The sequence below is a fragment of the Artemia franciscana genome, chromosome 5, assembly GCF_032884065.1.
Source record: "Artemia franciscana chromosome 5, ASM3288406v1, whole genome shotgun sequence".
Taxonomy (NCBI): domain Eukaryota; kingdom Metazoa; phylum Arthropoda; class Branchiopoda; order Anostraca; family Artemiidae; genus Artemia; species Artemia franciscana.
The window spans coordinates 42,525,402-42,545,063 of NC_088867.1; the positions used below are offsets into that span (position 1 = coordinate 42,525,402).

Below are 19,662 nucleotides of genomic sequence, written 5' to 3' on the forward strand. Positions count from 1 at the left end.
GTTATTGAGAAAAATATGTATTTTGATCTTTATTTTCCGAAATGACAAAGTGCATTCAGGTAAGAATGTTGAGTAGAGTGTTGAACTAAACCAAAACCCGTTATGCGGACATGGATTGTCAAAAGGGTGCAACTCAAGAATGACTGAGCATATTAATTTGGAACTTTCAGGAAATTACAAAAGAGATGACCAAAAAGGTAATATTTGCATGCCCAGGCTACAACTACCACCACTACTACCAGCACACTAATCCATTTACAATATTGAGGGGAAACTTGGACTAAATCAAAAGATGTTATGTGTACGTAACCTACATCAAAAGAATATACTCAAGAATTGATTTGGGAATTAAGTTAGAACTTTCAGAGAATGCTGAAAGAAGATCATCTGACCAAAAGGCAATGTGTGGATGCTACTACTAGTGCTACAATTACTGCTATATTTACTACTACTGCAACCACTTCAACTACTACTTCTATTGGAACTATTTGTACAGCTAAAAGCATTGTGATAGATATTTCAAGAAGTATATGAACATATAGTTTTCAAAAAGACATGTCAACAATGTCATTACAATGGCTAATTGTATTAAGTTGAAACTTCCAGGACCTGATGAGAGGGATGTTCAACTGGAAAAAGACAATATTTTAGTACTACTGCTGTTACTAGGACTACTGCTATAACTATGCTACTACTAGTAATACCAATACTAAGCTACTACTGTGACTACTATTACAACTATTCCTAATGGTATGAAGTTGAAATTTTGTGTTATCCCATAACTGCCATAGGGACAGGGTTGTTGCAAGTCAAACTGTTTGGGGGAGGGGTGCCTAGGAATTTATTGACTGGCTGGTCATTTTTACCAACTTTTTTTTATCAGTCAATTAAATAATGTATATTTAGAATATGATAAGTAAAATCACTGCATGAGTCAGTAAAACCACTGCATTTGCTGCCCAAGATTCGGATTTCAGTATATGTAATCTTGCTATTTTCCTGCTCTGTATTTAACCAAACAGAAAATTGTGGTACCATCTATAAAATCATGACAGGAGTTAAAAAAGTACTGCATTTACTGACGAAGTTCAAGATTTCTATAAATGCCATGTCAGTATTTTCATGGTATTTATTTATCCAAAAACTTTTATTTTGCCAGTTTGAAAAATTGCAACATGAAGCACCATGATTTTACGAAGTGCCCAACTTATTGGGGGGCAAACCCCCCCTTCCTCCCTATATGACAGTCCTACATAGAGACAAGGTGAACATACTACTTGATTCCTTTTTGTATGCTGTTTACAAAAATAATAATGAACTTGCATGGAAATCTACTCTGCTCTACCTCCCCTCTGATGGTCCCATATATAGCCTAAGGAATAGCCTATCTAAAAACTAAAGAAAATACTAAAACAATGAGATCTTTACTATATAATGTGCAGGATGTTTTACTATCAGATTATAATGTTTCCTTCCATTATTACACACTTTTTAAAATCCTTTTAAATAATATTTTAGTAAACCCTCACTCAGGCTTACACAGAGATACATTACAAACTGAGAGGATAACTGGTTTAATGCAGGATCTAAAAGGTGTGACTGCACTGATGTAATGAAGATATACATTAATAGAACTATATACAGAACCATCAGGATGGGAGGAGATACATTTGCAAGTGAATTGATTAGTGTATTTGGAAATAGCATGCAAAACAGAATTAAGCAGGATGTTCACCTTGACCCTATGTCAGTTGTGGTATTTTATACATGACACAAAATTAAACAGCATTTCCCAAGAGTAAGCTCAAGCTTTAAATGTATTTCCAAGGTTGGGGTCCATGGTAAATATCTGGCATAGCAGCTTCCCAAAGGAGACATCCTCTTATGCCGAAAGTATCTCGCGGTATTTCTTTGTTCATAAAATCTAGTATTGAATTTTGTAGAAGATCTGATCTTGAATCCTTGTTTACATCGGTGGTGTCTAATAGTAGGACAGTTTATTCTCTTGTTATTGATCTGAAAAGCCAGGTTGCATGTGATACTGTTTGTTTGTTTTATAAGCCCCCTCCTTTTCCAACACATCTGTTCTGTGATTTGCTTGATCAGCTCTCTGGTGTGGGGACTTTCTCTAAAAAACGGATTTGTGTTTTGGGAGACTTTAATTGTAATATGTTAAATGTTGGATCAAATGATGAATGTGACCATCTTTTTGATGTATTTTCTTCTTCTGGGCTACTTCCTTCAATTTTTTTTCCTTCACGCGTTGACCCTTCAAGAAATTCTGCCACTTTAATAGATAATATTTTCACTTCTCTTTCTCCTAATTTGAAGTTCTCGTCTGGTCTTGTTTTCACTGATCTTTCTGATCACTTCCCTATTTATCTATCACTATCTGTGCCTAAAACAGAGATTACTGTGGATGAGAAAGGCAAGTCTTCTTTTAGAACTTTTACAGATAGAGAAATTTCTAATTTAATACATAGTCTTCAGAGTAATGATTGGTCTAGTGTTCTTGAAGCTAATGATGCTGATTGTGCAACTAGATTATTTTTGTGTCGTATGGGCACTCTGTTGGATAAGCATTTTCCTCTTAGAAAGAGGCCAAGGAATTTTACACCTAAATGCCCATGGATGTCTAGAGGTCTGATCAATGCAACCCATATGAAGGCGTCTTTGTTCAAGGCTGCATGTAAAAGTAAGACACAGGAAGATCTTATGAAGTATAAACATTACAAAAATGTGCTCACTTCTTCAGTTCGCTTAGCAAAAAAGCTGTATTTTTCACGTCGAATTAATGAGTGTAAAGGGAATTTGCGCAAGGTTTGGACTGTAATTAATGAAGCTCTCTCCCGTAAGAAACTCAAACAATCTTCCCCATCTCTTTATAGGAAAGCTGATGGATCTGTTGTGGATAAAAAATCCTTAGCAAGTGCCTTCAATTCGTATTTCACCACACTTCCCTCAGTTCTCATTCCACCCCTGAGTAGAGTAAGTTGTTTTCCTATGACAGAGAAGTCTTTTTTCCTTTCCCCATGTAGTACTACTGAGATTTCTATTATTATTTCTCAACTTCCAAGTAGTTGTTCAGTTGATAGTTTTGGTTTGAGTAATAATGTCCTTAAAAAAATCAGTCAGTTTGTTTCTCATCCCATCTCACATATAACTAACCTCTCTCTTTCTTCTGGTATTTTTCCTCATTTATTTAAAGTTGCTACCGTTGTACCCTTGCATAAAAAAGGTGATTCTTCTCTAATTTCAAATTACAGACCTATTTCTCTTCTTCCCGTCATCTCAAAGGTTGTTGAAAAAGTAGTGTATCGTCGACTCTCTTCATTTGTATTTAGTACTAATTCGACTGCTGGAAATCCTCTCATCACTAACCATCAGTATGGTTTTCGTCCCTCATTCTCTACCTTGCACGCACTTTCTGATGCAACTGAGTTTGTGCGTGTTAATCTGGACAAGGGCTTGTGTGTTTTGGGTCTATTTCTCGACTTTTCTAAGGCCTTTGATATGGTTGACCACAATGTTCTTCTGTCTAAACTATCTTTATTTGGAGTGCATGGAGTCCCACTAGAATGGTTTAGGTCCTACCTCTCAGAGAGATCTCAGTATGTTTTGGTTAACTGTACTTCTTCCTCTACTTTGCCTGTATTGAAAGGTGTCCCACAAGGCTCTGTGCTTGGTCCACTTTTATTTCTAATTTACATCAATGATCTTGTTGATGGTCTTCATCCCCATGTTCACCCTGTTCTTTTTGCTGATGACAGTAACTTTTTCATTGCTGCGGTGGACCTGCCATCTGCCACTTCTATGGCTCAAGGTCTTCTTGATAAAATAAAGGATTGGTGCTGGTCAAATGGTATGGCTCTTAACAGCCGAAAGAGTGCCATTGTCAACTTCAGGACCCCTTACCGTATGCGAGACGTACAGGAGCCAATCACCCTGACTTTTGGGAATGATATTATACCACAAGCTACTGTGGTGAAATTTCTTGGTGTGTATCTTGACTGTTTTCTTTCTTTCAAACCGCATATAACTCACACCCGTTCCTTAATCCTCCGCCAGTCTTCAATGTTGCACCGGATTAACTCATTTCTTCCTCCTGATATTATGGTTTCTCTTTATTATGCTTTTATTTATCCTTACCTTTCTTATTGCTGCTCTGTCTGGGGTAATAATAATAAATCTCTTCTCTGCTCACTTCAAAGAGCCCAAAATAGGGCAGTGAAGGCTACTTTTCTTCTCCCTCGGCTTTACCCTTCCTCTGATCTTTATAATGATACTGGAATAGCTCCGCTGGATCATATTATAGGTAAAAGTACCCTTTATTTTGCGCATTCTGCTTTTCTAGGTACTCTCCCACCGCCCCTACAGCAGTTTTTCTCACGGACAGGCTCAGGTAGGTACTTTTCTTCTTTACGTAATTCTTCTCGACGATTTATTTTACCAAAACGATCTTCTACAGCAAGCCAGAGGTCTCCAGTATATCAATCAATTCTATTATGGAACTCCATCCCTTCGGATGTCCCTCTTTTTCTTTCTGCAAAGGCATTATTTCGTCGGGTATTTCCAATTCAATAATTTTTCTCTCTTTATTAATCCTTTCCTAATTTGTATGTCTCTTCTCTTCTTTTAAAATCATTTTCAGCTATATGTTAATCTCCTTCTAAATCTTCTGTCTGTTAAATATCCTATCTATTCAATGTCCTTATCTTGTTCCAGTGTTTTTTTTTTTTTTTTTTTTTTTTTTTTTTTTTTTTTTTTTTTTTTGTATATATTTTATAGTAGTGTTTTATTCTTGTTCTCTGTGGTCCATTACAAGCAAAGCTTCTTGGGCCTAGTAACCACTTTACTTTTGTAATAGTTTTTTCTTTTAGTATCAATAAATTGATTGATTGATTGAATATGTATAACGCTGTCGCACTGCTGCATATTCTATATATTGTGCCATTTTGGAATTTATTAACTGACAACCAAAAACACAAGCTCCAGTCCCTTTATTTTGGGTTTGCGAAGTTCCTGCTGCAATGCCCCTTGTGGACGAGAAATACTTATATGATTGATAAACACAGGATTGCAGACCCCAGTATCGCAGTAAACTGGTTGATTTCTAATTCTCAGGCAAAATGGAACCATCCCTGGCTTAAACACTTCTACAGTTCTTGATTGTGTATTTTTCCATGTTGTGTTTTAAATTTCTCTCCGTTTTTCTTCTTTTTTTTTCTTTTCTTTTTTTTCATTGTACTCCATTTTGTTCCATGTGAAAAATATGGGTAATAAATATTTTACTTACTTACTTACTTACATGCTAGAACAAAAGAGATTCATTTTTAGATTGCTAATTTTAAAATGCTATTAAGTTTACAGCACATAAATTTGATTAAAACTCATTTTATTTATTGATAATAAATATATTTTGATTTGCTTAGGGTTGAAAGCAGGGGCTAATTTGGGTCCAATCTCCTGACATTTCAAACTTCTTTGAATTTCTGGACACTTCCTACTCAAATTATCTAGCATTTTTTTTTTTTTTTTTTACAATTGTCCACTCCCTTCCCAGGACAAAAAAAAAATCATTTATGACTTCCGATTTAATTCTTTTTTATTATATATCCTCTCCAAACACACTCATTCGCCTGTAGTAAAAAGAAAGCTAATCTCAGCATAAAATATAAAATCAGTTATTTTGCCATTTGCTTATTGTTTTGACAGTATTATTAAAACATAAAAGGTTTATGATTTATCATCATCAACTGACATTGCATTGGTAGAATGTTTACTGCCTAGTGTGTCCATGCTAGAGTAGCAACAGTAAAAAAAAATAAAACTCAGTAAAAAAAATGTCAATTTTGTCTTAGGCCTCAAGCCTAGAACACACATGACTTTTTTGGGCACTCCTTTCAGTAGCTCAGTGGGAAAATGATAGCAGTACAAAAAGAAAGCCCTCTGAACAAGGTTTTCAAAACCAAAAATCATTACCTTAAATTTTTTACCTTAAATTGCAACTTGGAGTGATATAAGGAGGATTTTTCATCCTTGTGATGTCCCAGTGATGAAAAAAAATCGTTCGGTGTAGGTTATGGTTGTTGGTCTAGACTCTTATGGAGGACTCTGTAACTTCCCAATTATAAAAGAACTCCCAGCAGAGCCATTCCTTATCAAGGTGGAACTTGAACATGTTGATTGAAGTTGCAGAAACTGTTTCCTCAGACAGTTGATTCCACAGATTGATGACTCTTTAGCTGAAGGAATGACTTCTATGTCTACACATGGAATGCTACATGGAGAGCTTCATTGAATGTCCTCTAGTACCAGAATGCAAGGGCTGTGCAAAGAGACCAGGAAGGGTGTTTTTAGAAAGGATTTTTTGGTTAAAATAATATCACCCCTTTTTCTTTGGGAAGTCAGTGTTGGCAGCTTCAAACAACGTAGTCTTTCTTTGTATGGAAATTTATTCATGCTGCTAACCATCTTAGCGGCACGACGCTGGATATCCTCAAGCAACTTCTTATCTTTTTATGGCACTTGGTATTAACCAAGTGACATATAGCAATTGCAAATTCTGTTGGTCTGTCCTGGTTTTGCTACTTTAGGCACTTCCAGGTAAGCTAGGATGATGAAATTTGGCAGGCATATCAGGGACTGGACCAGATTAAATTAGAAATAGTCGTTTTCCCGATTTGACCATCTGGGGGGGGGGGAGTGGGGGGCTGGTTAATTTGGAAAAAATAGAAAAAATGCAGTATTTTTAACTTATAAACATATAATGGGATCTCAATGAAATTTAATGTTTGGATGGATATCGTGCCTCAGAGCTCTTATTTTAAATCCCGACCAGATCCTGTGACATTGAGGAGAGTTGGAGGGGGGAACTTAAAATCTTGGAAAACGCTTAGAGTGGAGGGATTGGGATGAAACTTGGTGGGAAAAATAAGCAGAAGTCATAGATATGTTATTGGCAACGGATCTGCTCTGTTTGGGGGAGTTGGGGGGGTGAGGGTTAATTTTGAAAAATTAGAAAAATGAGGTATTTTTAACTTATGAAGGGGTGATCAGATCTTAATGAAATTTGAAGCTTGGAAGGATATCATGTCTCAGAGCTCTTATTTTAAATCCCGACTGGATCCAGCGACATTCGGGGGAATTGAGGAGGGGAGCCTAGAACCTTGGAAAACGCTTAGAGTGGAGGGATTGGGATGAAACTTGGTGGGGAAAATAAGCACAAGTCCTAGAAACGGGATTGACATAACCGGAACGGATCTGCTCTCCTCGGGGGAGTTGGGGGGAGGGTTGATTCTAGAAATTACAAAAAAAGAGGTATTTTTAATTTATGAAAGAGTGATCATATCTAAAAAAATTGTCATATTTAGAAGGACCTCAAAACTCAGATCTCTTATTTTAAATCCTGACCAGATCCAGTGTCATTAGGGGGGGGGGGGCGGCAGAAATCTTGGAAAATGCTTAAAGCAGAGAGATCTGGATGAAAATTGGTGGAAAGAATAAGCACAGATCCAAGACAGGTGACTGACATAACCGGATCGGATCCACTCTCTTTGGTCGAGTGGGGGAGGTCATTTGGAAAAATTAAACAAAATGAGGTATTTGTATTTTATGAATGGGTGATCAGATCTTAATGAAATTTGATATCTAGAAGGATTTTGTGCTTTAGAACCCTTGTTTTGCGACCAGATCCGGTGACATTGAAGGGAGTTGGAGGAAGAAACTGGAATCCTTGGAAAACGTGAAAATTGAGGTATCTTATAAATGGATGATTGGATCAAAATGAAACTTGATATATAGAAGAATCTTATGTCTTAGATGCTCCACTTTCAAATCAGATCCGGGGATATAGAGAGTTGGAGGGGGAAACAGAAATCTTGGAAACCTAAAATCTTGGAAAATGCTTAGAGTGGAGAGATTGGGATGAAACTTGATGGGAAGAGTAAGCACAAGTTATAGATACAAGATTGACATAATTGGTATGGATCCGTTCTCTTTGAGGGAGCTGGGGATTGTTAATTTGGAAAAATTGAGGTATTTTTAACTTAAGAACAGGTGACTGGATCTTAATGAAATTTGATATTCAGGAGGAACTCATGTCTCAGAGCTCTTATTTCAAATCCTGACCAGATCTGTTGACATTGGGGAGAGTTGGAGGGAGAAACTGGAAATCTTGGAAAATGCTTATAAATGTTGTAGATACATGATTGACATAACTAGACTGGATCTGCTCTCTTAAGTGGAGTTAAGTGGTGGGGTTCAGTGCTTTGGCAAGTTTGGTGCTTCTGGACATGCTAGGGCGATGAAAATTGGTAGGCTTGTCAGGGAGCTGTACAAATTGACTTGATTAAGTCATTTTCCCCAATTCAATCATCTGGGGGGCAGGGCTGAAGGAGAGGAAAAATTAGAAAAATTGAGGTATTTTTAACTTACAAGTGGGTGATCACATCTTAATGAATTTTGATATTTAGAAGGACCTCATGACTCAGAGCTCTTATTTTAAATCCCAATCAGCATTAAGCCTCTGATTTTCCTTTAAAGCAATCTATTGACTCTTAGAATTTTGCTACAGCTCATACCATATCTATTGGCTCTTCTGACCTTGTCACAAGTGCCATGTGAGCTCTTAGCTCTTGTTGAAAAAAGGGGCTGCCAATAACATTCTGACATCCAGACGTGGTTGTATAAGTGCCTTATATCTTCATAAAAACTCTTGGGTGTCAGCTAGAGATCATGGCAATCATCTGCCAATTGCATCTTATCAATAGTAGCATGAATGATCTCAACTTATTATTTAGTTCTTTTATTACTATTGTTAAGTTCCTTTATTACCAATTATATTATTTTCAAATATTTATTTCATTAGATATTTTCAATTCAATTTTAAATCTTTCATTATTAAATATTTAACTATTTAATTGTTATTCAGATCTTTCAATTTTCATGCACTGTTTTTGCATTTCAGCACAAACAACTAAAAGTTTTTAAAGCTCAAATCAGCACCATTTTTGTAGCAAATTGGACTCAATTTACCAAATCAGTGCTGAAAAACAAATATACACGTTCTAGGCTTTAAACTAGGTAGCATTGCTTCAGACCCAATGGCCAAATGATGCTACTTTCTGTGATGTTTTTAATGAAAATATTATATAAACTTTGATAAAAGAGAATAAGTAAATGTAAATAAGGTGGTATGCTCTAGGAGAAGGACTAGTAAAGTAATGATTTATCATTCAATCATAAACAGTTTACAACAAAAGTAATGAATATAATTAACAATTATGTTACTTTTTTTGCCCTGCTGTTTCTCTAGTAAAAATCACAACAACAATATCATATACAAACCTGTTTTTCATAGCCTTTGGTAGTATTGCATGATGATAACTACCAGGTGACATAAATGTCACTAAAATATGTAAATTACTGGTAGAATAGGTGAAATACAAATTTTAAACAGGTCCATTTACATATATATATATATATATATATATATATATATATATATATATATATATATATATATATATATATATATATATATAAATATATAGAAAGATATATATATATATATATATATATATATATATATATATATATATATATATATATATATATATATATATATATATATATATAAATATATAGAAAGATATATATATATATATATATATATATATATATATATATATATATATATATATATATATATATATATATATATATATATATATATATATATATATATATATATATATATATATATATATATATATATATATATATATATATATATATATATATATATATATATATATATATATATATATATATATATATATATATATATATATATATATATATATATATATATATATTTATATATATATATCTGACTTGGCTACTAGGCATCATAGTCTATGCAAGTAACAGAATCATCTCCAAATTTACCAAGGTCACTGTCCTTTGGACATGGAAAGGGTAAATGTAGGATAAATTTATAGATATTCACATAATTTAGCTGGGAATAAATTGAATATATCATTTGATATGTTTTCTACGTTCTTTTCAAATTCAAGTAATAAAAGTTGTTTAAGGCCCTGTTTATAAGCTAAATTTATATCTAATTAGTCTTTAACTAGTTTTTAATTTTATATGATAGTCTAAAAAGTACAGACAAGGTAACAAGTTACCTTTTAGAGCCTCATTAAATTGTTCAAAATGGAATTTTTCCCACAAGAAATTATTACACTTGGATAGAGCATAAAAAAGGCATCAAATGATGTATTCAGTTTCTTCTGGCTAGAAGAAAAAACTGGCTAGAGAGAAAAAATCACTATTTGTAGCTGATTCAGGAATGGTAATTAGCATAGGATATTATTTTCATTATTCTGAACAGTAAAATACTATTACAATGACAAATTTACAAATTTTTAAGAAGAGCCAGAAACCCCCTAGAGGGAGAAGGAGTGGAGGTAGTTGCTTCAAAAAGCCTTCCCGGGACATACTTTAGTCTGTAGATTCATCCCTGAAAGTTTCATTTTCCTAACCTAAACCCTTTCTGAGATAGCAAGAAGTCAATTAACTAGAATTTTACCAGATAGCCTAATACTGAACATTCCTGAATAAGCTAGAAATGGTAATTTTTTCTTTATAGTTTTCTTAAAGCAGCATTCACATGCATGTCTAGCTAAAATCCCATGTCTAGACATGTGTCTGGCCAGAAATCAATATCTAGAAACTTACTGTTTACAAGAAGAATTCAATGCATAGCCAAAACTACAGATTCAGCTTCAATTTTTACAGTACAATTTGAACAGTAGTTGTCTAGAGTGATGTCTGGCCAGACACATATCTGGACGTGGGATTCTAGCTAGACATAAATGTGAACACTGCACAAGAAACAGGTTTTTAAATTTCTGGTTACTATGGACTGCTTTACCTTTTGGGGCCTCATTAAGGGCTCAAAATGCAATTTCCCCCAGGAGCAATTAATTACGAAGCGTAAAAAAGCATCAAGTGAAGAATTCATTTTCATCTTAGCTAAATTTTGTTGAAAATTGCAAATTTACCCATCCACCTTCCTTAACTAGGCTATATTCAATGATAGACAAAAGCCTAACCAATATATAGCCTAGATGATATTAAACTGCTAAGAAGATTTTGAGCATTATCTTATTAATCTATGGATTTTCAATCTCTTAAATAGAGCTCCTTAGATGATTTACTATTATGAGCAAAAGTCAAGCTCTCACATGTTTTTGGCCTGATTTTCAGCAATTTCTTCTACGATAGAAAATGATAGGCTATCTATTCTATATACACCAAAAAACGAATATAAATACGAAAAACGGGTTTATGGCCAGTAAATGAAAACGGAGAGAACAGAAAATCCAATGAATATATCGCCCCTACATAACAAGGCTTCTTCAGTATAGAAGAAAAAGAAACTAAAACTAAAGAATATATATAAAACTAAAATAGAATAGCATAAAATATATGATATGCATTTACTTACACTACAATAGGCTTAATATAATACGATTGTTATTTATTTACTTTCAGTTACTTTTGCGGTTTCATGTAGGTAGATATCAATTGAATATGTAAGTAACTGTATATTATACATTTTACGTTAGTCTATTTTAGTTTTATGCATATTTTTAAGTTAGTAAAATTGGTGCAAACAGTATTACTGGCTTTCATATTAAGTAAATATACCACTCGATGCCTTTTTTAATATAATAATCGCTTCTACCGCAATTTCAGATTTAAGCATTTTTTGACCTCTTAAAAATGAACTAACCATTGCTGTATTTTTTTTTATGTGTTTGTGCTGTTGCACTGGTGATTTCTCTTTTCATTAAAATTCGACGTGCACAAACACATAAAAAAAAAAATACAGCAACGGTTAGTTTACGTATTTATTATATGCTATGCTTTACCCCCATCCCCCTGATGTGCAAATATATAGCCCAAATTTGTTTCTAAACTATTACAGATTTGTAATGACCCCATATATAGGTCATTTTTAAGAGGTCAAGAGGTCAAAAAGTGCTTAAATCTGAACTTGCGGTAGAAACGATTATTATATTTGTGAAGAACATAAAAAAAAGGCATCGAGTGGTATATTCACTTTATATGAAAGCCAGTAATACTGTTTGCGCCAATTTTACCTTTTAGTTTCAGTTTCTATTTTTTTTTTCTACGCTGAAGACGCCTCGTTGTATATGCGCGAAATATACGTTGGATTTTCTGTTCTCTTTGTTTAAATTTAGTTGCCATAAACCCGTTTGTCGTCTTTATATTCGTTTCTTTTTTTGTCATGGCTGGCCACTTCGACTTTAGATCTTTCATTTTTTACATAAGAGCGTTCAAATTTTTCGTCGCCTTCACACAGATGGTAAAAGTGCTAATTTAATAAGAGTAGCATTTTCAAATGTAACAGGTAGAAATGGTCTCACTACTGTTCACACAGACAGGTGCATTACTGAAAACGCAATGTGGCATGTTTTCTACCCTGCATCATTGCAAAGGTGAAAACCCTCAGACGCTGTACACATCGAAAGCTGCATTTCCTAGTAATCTTGCTATTGTCCTATATTCCAAATTTACCAAGATCTTTGCAGTTGGTCACTTTTTATGCATCTTAGTTGCAGAATTTCCTTGTTTTACACAAGTTTGCCCTGAATGATCCCTGACACTGTATATTACATCTTTCTTATAACTGTGGCCCAGCTACGATTCACAATCCTGATCTACATAGCCTAGGTTGGGCTTTTAGAACAAAAGTACCAAATGTACAGTTGAATTTGTAAAGAAAGGGTGGAAACACAAAATAGTAAAACTAATATCTTCCCCAATTCCTTGAAGAGGATCGCAAGCTTTGGTCATACTTTGGTGGATAGCTTGGTGTTAAAAAAGTCCAGCGTACTATTCAGCACATCCTATCTGGCAAATTTGTCACTCTTGAGATCCCCTCCCAAGCCATCTAAATTACGTAAGATCTTCTATGCATGATATTTGGTAAAATTTAAACCGACTTTCAAATGCCTCTATGTAATTTTTTTTTCCATAATTTGCAAGCGTTTTAGCCGCGTGTGTCTTGTGGAAAACTGCAAGGATGAGCAGCAAGAAGTTCATTAGGTTTAATGTTACCCACCAGTCCTGCTATAGAGCTTTCAAGCTGCTATGTACAAAATACAGAATTGTGTACTTTTTTTTACAGAAGAGATACCATTGATGCTTGTTAATTTTGTTTTTCATTATTTGAAGTTTGTAATAAGAATCTCACTGTATTACAGGAATAGTTCTATTTTACAAATATGTAGCCTTACTGTTCCTTTTGATGTATCGAAAACCTTAGAGTTTGATATGGTTATAAAACGTCTAGATTGTGTGCTTCATTCTTTGCCATTTCCCATTATTTCGTGTGCTCTATGCACACGAATAATTTTGTATTATTGATTTTTCGTTTAGAAGTTGATTTTCTTTATTTTTTTAATCCGTTTCTTTTTGCATTGCGGACAAACATAAAATTATCTTATTCTCATTCTTTTATTGCTGAAATACGCCATACTAGTTTTTCCTTTTCATCGACTGTAATGAGCCTTTTCTGTATGGACATTTTTGTGATTTTCCTGCATGTATTATCTGTGAACCGTTTCAAATTTGATGAAATTGCATCAATGTGAGCCACGAGTTATCCCAGTTGAGACCAGCCCTGTTTTCATTTGTTTTGGAAATTGGTGGACTCAATGAATTGACAGGATCCATTCTATCACTTATTTAATAAAATATGTTCCAACAGAACCATCTACATTTTTATTGTGACATTAAGAGGAAAGGAAGGTACTCGCGTGCAATCAGCCATTTGTAAAATTTTGCAAAGAGTAGATTTAATCCTGAACTAAAATGAGTGATAGGGTAAGTGTTTTCTTTAGCGTTATAATATTCCTCTTATTTGTCTAGTAATTGTTCAGTAGACTCATCTGGTCTTTATTTGGTTAAAATTCTAGCTAATGGACTTCTTGCTATCTCAGGCTAATTGACTATCTTGCTATCTCAGAAACAGTTTAGGTTAGGAAAATGAAACTTTCAGTGATGAATCTACAGACTAAAGTATGTCCCGGGAAGGTATTTTGAACCAACTACCTCCACCCCTTCTCTCTTTACAGGGCCCTGACCTTTGATGACATTTAAAAATATGTGTTAGCCTATAAAAGTGAAACCTTTCAAAATAGATCTTCTACTTAATTGAAATACAAAAAACATCGTTTTCAGCTTCATAACTTTGCTCAATTCCATGTTATAAGGTTTTAAAGATAGCATATGCAAACAGGCCTACATTTCCTAAATTTTGAAAAAAACAGAATATTGATATGGCTCCAAATTCTACTCAAATAGGCTAACAGGAATTGCATTTTCAGAACTAAAGGAAGAGTAAAAAGCAACTAGTAACTGAAAATTAAGGTGAAATATTGTTTTGTCAAAATTTCAATAGGTATAGAACTGTCATGGAGGTGAATTTCAGGGCCCTCTAGAGAGGGAAGGAGTGGAGGTGGGTACTTTAAATTACCTTCCTGGACAAACCTTAGCTTTTAGACCTATCCCTGAAAGTTTCATTTTCCTAACCTAAACCCTTTCCAAGATAGCAAGAAGTCAATTAACTAGAATTTTAGGTAAAATTCTAGTTAATTGACTTCTTGCTTTCTTGGAAATTGTTTAGGTTAGGAAAATGAAACTTTCAGGGATGAATCTACAGACTAAAGTATGTCCTGGGAAGGTATTTTGAAGCAATTATCTCCACTCCTTCTCCCTCTAGAGGGCCCTGACCTTTGATGACCTTTAAAAGTATGTGTGTTATAAAATTGAAACCTTGCAAAATAGATCTTCTGCTTAATTAAAGTACAACTAATTTGTTTTCAGCTTCATAACTTTGCTCAAATCAGTTTCATAAGGTATTAAAGATATACAAATACATTTCCTAAATTTTGAAAAAAAAATTGATATGGCTCAGAATTCTACTCAAATAACAGGAATTGTATTTTCAGAACTAAAGGCAGAGAAAAAGCAACTAGTAACTGAAAATTAAGGTAAAATGTTGTTTTGTCAAAATTCCAATAGGTAATAGACCTGTCATGTAGGCAAATTTCAGGGCCCTCTAGAGGGAGAAGGAGTATAGGTAGGTACTTAAAAATACCTTCCCAGGACATACTTTAGCCTGTAGACCCATCCTTGAAAGTTTCATTTTCCTAACCTAAACCCTTTCTGAGATAGCAAGAAGTCAATTAACTAGAATTTTTACTGAATTTTACCTTATTTGTACTGTTGGCTTGTGAAATTTATTGATTTTTAGACACAGTGTATTTTTTGGCTACCTAGCCTTATTTGCTTGAAGGCTAGCCTAGGTTACCTCTCAAATTTTACTGCTCTTGCAAATCTTTTCTTCTATTGTGATAAAAGAGAACTGGAAGTGGTTGTTGAATATTCATTATAGCCTTATATTTGCCACTTATGAAGGACACATGGTAAAATAGCTAATAAAAGTAGTAGCCCAGGGTGAGACTGAGTACAAAGTACAACATTCTAATTCAAACATAGGCCTACTTTTCTTAATACAGGCTAGTTGGGATTAGGGCTAGCCTAGAATCATGGAAAACTTCTGGTTTTCCAACATTTGAGTTAGGCACATTACCCGATACACCCTAGCCTATTTAAATATAATTAGTCTGTTTCACAACACTTGTTGGCTTTGATCAAATCTATCCAAGATAGAATCTGTCTATGATTAGGATACGTTCTAAATTTAACATCCTGTGTCTAAGTTAGGTTAGACAAGATTATCCTAGATTAGACTCCAGTTCTAAATGTGTTGGCTATCCTAGATGATGTTCCACTGTCTTAATATTATTATTTGAAATTTGGTATTGTTTATTTTTACAATATCTAATTTAATCACATTTATAAAGAATATAGAGACAAACTCAAGAGTGAACCAATCAAAGTACTGCTTCAATGTTTACAGGTTATTTTTTGATAGCCTATATTGTATCAGTTAATATAGGCCTAGGCTATCAAGTTAATATACGAGTATAGTGTGTATAATTTTGACACATTAGATCAGGGGACTCCTAACAGTTCTGCTAGAGGGCCACATAAACTATCAAAGAGCAGTTGAGGGTCAGACTACACACTTGAGCTTCAAATGCAAAAGAATCAAACAGATGATGCTTTTAATTATTTATAGGCTTCTAGCCTAATATTATAATCAAGATTATTTAATAACATCTTGATATATTGCACATGATGCTACATTGGTAGAAATGGTGAAATTGTCAGTTAGATTACAAAATATTAGCCTAGATGTTTCTGGTTTTAGATTTGATGTCCCTAACATCAACAGTGACCTGAGATTATCACAAGACAAGCTGTTTAATATCATTGAATTGTTCTGCATGTATTTGATCCTAAAAAAAATCTCTTCACACAAGTATATTGTTCTAAAGATTGAAAGGTGCCATGTTGCAAAAGCTTTGACTGTAGACATCATTTGCTTGCACTCAATGACCTACAGCTGCAGTTCATCGGAGTAACTGGCCAGATCTGCTTCAATTGGATTTTGAAATAGCCTCACTTCTTTGGCATTTGAATCCAAGTTAGAAAACCACTCCTGAAACTGCATCTGGAAGTCTTTGATGGTCTCAAGTGTAAATGATGTTAGGAACTCATTTGTGGCTTCAGTTAAAAAGACCTTGTACTATTAAAAGTGAATCAAATTGTTGGCCCATACTTGTTTCAAAAACAAGACAAATTTAGATCTGAAGGTCTCTAGGTAAGTATATAGATTAGAAATTAGATTTTCCCTCTTTGTAGTTTTAGATTCAGAAATTTTAAATCACCTGTAATGTGTAGAGCAAAGGCCATTTTACATGCCCACTCTTCATCTGACAGTAATGGCTTTGATTTGTCTCTATTTTCTAGGGAGCAATGTATTTCCTTTCTTAGCTCAAATGCTCTATTCAGAACTTTCTCAAAACTTTGCCATTTTACTGCTGTGTAATATGGTAAATCTTGTAATTCTTTGTCTGTATCTTTTAGCATGTCTATGAACAGTATGGTTAAATCCATGTGACCTTATCAAATTCCACTATTTTCACCACACTGATTCAGTACACTCCTAATGACCATATATTTAGCTTACAAAGCTTGCTGATAGATAATTCAATGCAGGAACATTGGTTATGGAATGTACTTTTTATTGCATATCTGTTTCACTTGTCTAGCCAATCCTTTATTTATGCCACTCATGTTCTTTCCTCAAGCAACTAGTTTAGTCTAATTTTAATCAGAAAAGGTTTTTTTTCTCCAGTAGCTATGCCATACATGATATATGGGGAAGCCAACTCTTCCATTAGATGGGACTATCATTTTACTGACTAAGGAAAGTCAACAAAATGATATAAAACTATCTTTTTCTGGCAATTGAAAGGTCTCCAGGGGTTGGGTGAGAGGGCTTCACAAGCTACATCTGGCCTCTGGGCTATAGTTTAGAGAACACTTTAATAGACCATTAAGGAGACATGCTGGAGATTTAAATTAGAAATGGAAAAAACATGTAATTAGTTTAAAATAATAAATTTAATGGGACTACTTTTATTTTATAAAGATGGTTCCTTCTGCAGAGCTTCTATTGTACACCTTTAATATACAGCTTAAGCATATATCATTCTTAAAATCCTTTCATTTTATTTTACCCCCTCCTGCTAATTAATATCCAGCCCAAATTACAGATTATATATAAAATTTATCTTCAAAGTTGTTTAATGACAAACAAGTTGCATTGACAAAAAAATTTGACAAACAAGAATAGGAAAAATTTGTGGAGATTATATAGGCTATTTTTGGGCTTGGTTTTGATTATATATCTTACAGTAGCTCTTTTTTGAGTCTAGAAACTGGAATACCAGGGGATATCCATTGAGTTCAGTACTCAGTGTGCAGGTTAGGTTTGCTAAACTCATGCCTGATGGTGAGATTCTTTGCTGTTCAAAGCACTTCAAATGTGTCCTTTGAAAGACAAGCTGTGCAAACATCAAAATATTATATTCAAGTAGGCAGTTGTTTTGTGTTTTTGTATTACAGTGTCTACAAGGATGGGAGGAGGAGGTTAAACCAATAGAATTTGAATACCAATAGGGAAAACCCTGAAAATTTAGCCCATTTGAGCCTGAATAGATTTTCTGATAGATCTTAGAATAGAGCTTATTAGGGAAATGAGATAAATTTGGCTTAGCAAGCAAATCTGGACAGTGGTGAAAATATATAATTTGTAGGTGATTCAATAGAGATTTCTAGGGTTATCTAACTGTTCAAGTGGTGATCAGCTATTCAACTACTGGTATCTTATTCTTAGATTCCATATTTTATGGTATTTCCAAATATCATTGCTGCTTTTCTGAAAATGCACTCCCTGTCTCCCAAGTTGTCCTATATAGAGCCCTTATAACTTTCTTTTGAAATTCCAAACCTGTTATGTTTAAGTAGGTCAAAGAAAGACCAAATTCAATGATCATTTCATTAATGAGATTTATTTCTATCCATCTACTGGATTATATTTATAAAATTAGATGTACAGGGTTTCTTTATATTAAGAATATGTTATTGCAGGTGGTAGTTCATTATTTTTCTGCTGTCCCATTGTTTTAGTATGTCACAGAAAGAGCAAATACAACTAACAATCCATAGCTCTGATTCTATTCATTCCATGTACCAAATTACATTTGGAATTTGGTGTACAGGGCAATATTATTAAAATTGTTGGGAAAATGACAATTTTCTTATCAAAGAAGTTTAGAACCTTCTTTAAGAAAATTTCCAAGTGAGATAATGATTCTGGCTAAGTAGATCATATTGAAACTCTACAGGTATAAGTACATTGTCCTTGTGGTACATGTTGCTACAGTTTTGTCACAGAATTGCTTGTTTTTGAGGGACCATACACCTTAACCTAAAGCATTGACAGCTTACCATATTTGGTATTAATAAATAAAAAAAACTCAGTCTTCTCAAACATTATGCAAGATTTCATTATAGACTACTGATATGTACAATTAGTCCTGGAACAGTGTGAAGTTGCAGGTTGTTAGTTTTCCTCTAGACAAGGCACAGTTTATTAAGCCCAACTTGGTACCAAGAATATGTCAAACCAGATTCTGCAACTGTCTTTTGCCTGGTGTTTGGGGGTAGATGATTTTCAAACAAGATGTGTCCCCAATGCATCTGTGTTTTCAGAACCCACACAAAGGATGAAGTACTTTTTTTTTTATTGTGATATGCCTGGATTAGTTTGATCTCTTTATTATTTCTTCCATTAGTAAGTGGTTTAAATTGTGGTACTGCCAGATCATATACTTGCAAGCACACCATATAACATGCCCAGACCATCTGAGAGCCTTTGGCTATTAATGATAGCAGATAATGAATGCTTCTGATGGCACATATTGGCATGAACTATTCTTTGTGGTTGATTATGTATGGCTATGCTGTTTGACCTATGTAATTGGATGGATGAGTAGGGTTAAGGCCTCATTCAAGTACTTATCTATATTAATTACTATTAATAATTATTATTAATTAATTATAAAACAGTCTTCCTTTCTC

At 34.0% G+C, this 19,662-nt stretch overlaps 2 protein-coding genes across 6 annotated transcripts in view; one reads left to right on the forward strand and one right to left on the reverse strand.

Moving 5' to 3' along the window:
- Positions 1–11,315, reverse strand: part of LOC136027438 (poly(A) RNA polymerase gld-2 homolog A-like) — a 59,433-nt gene extending 48,118 nt beyond the window's left edge. For all 3 annotated transcript variants that reach the window (XM_065704717.1, XM_065704715.1, XM_065704714.1), the window contains exon 1: positions 11,256–11,315. The gene's annotated coding sequence lies outside the window, so the exon portion shown is untranslated. The remainder of the gene's footprint in view (positions 1–11,255) is intronic.
- Positions 11,316–13,782: 2,467 nt separating this feature from the next.
- The window catches only part of LOC136027440 (transformer-2 protein homolog alpha-like), a 39,927-nt gene continuing 34,047 nt past the window's right edge, over positions 13,783–19,662 (forward strand). For all 3 annotated transcript variants that reach the window (XR_010617592.1, XR_010617593.1, XM_065704721.1), the window contains exon 1: positions 13,783–13,926. Coding sequence is in view for 1 of the 3 variants with exons in the window: in XM_065704721.1 (XP_065560793.1) it covers positions 13,915–13,926 (12 nt within the window). In the remaining 2 variants the exon portion in view is untranslated. The remainder of the gene's footprint in view (positions 13,927–19,662) is intronic.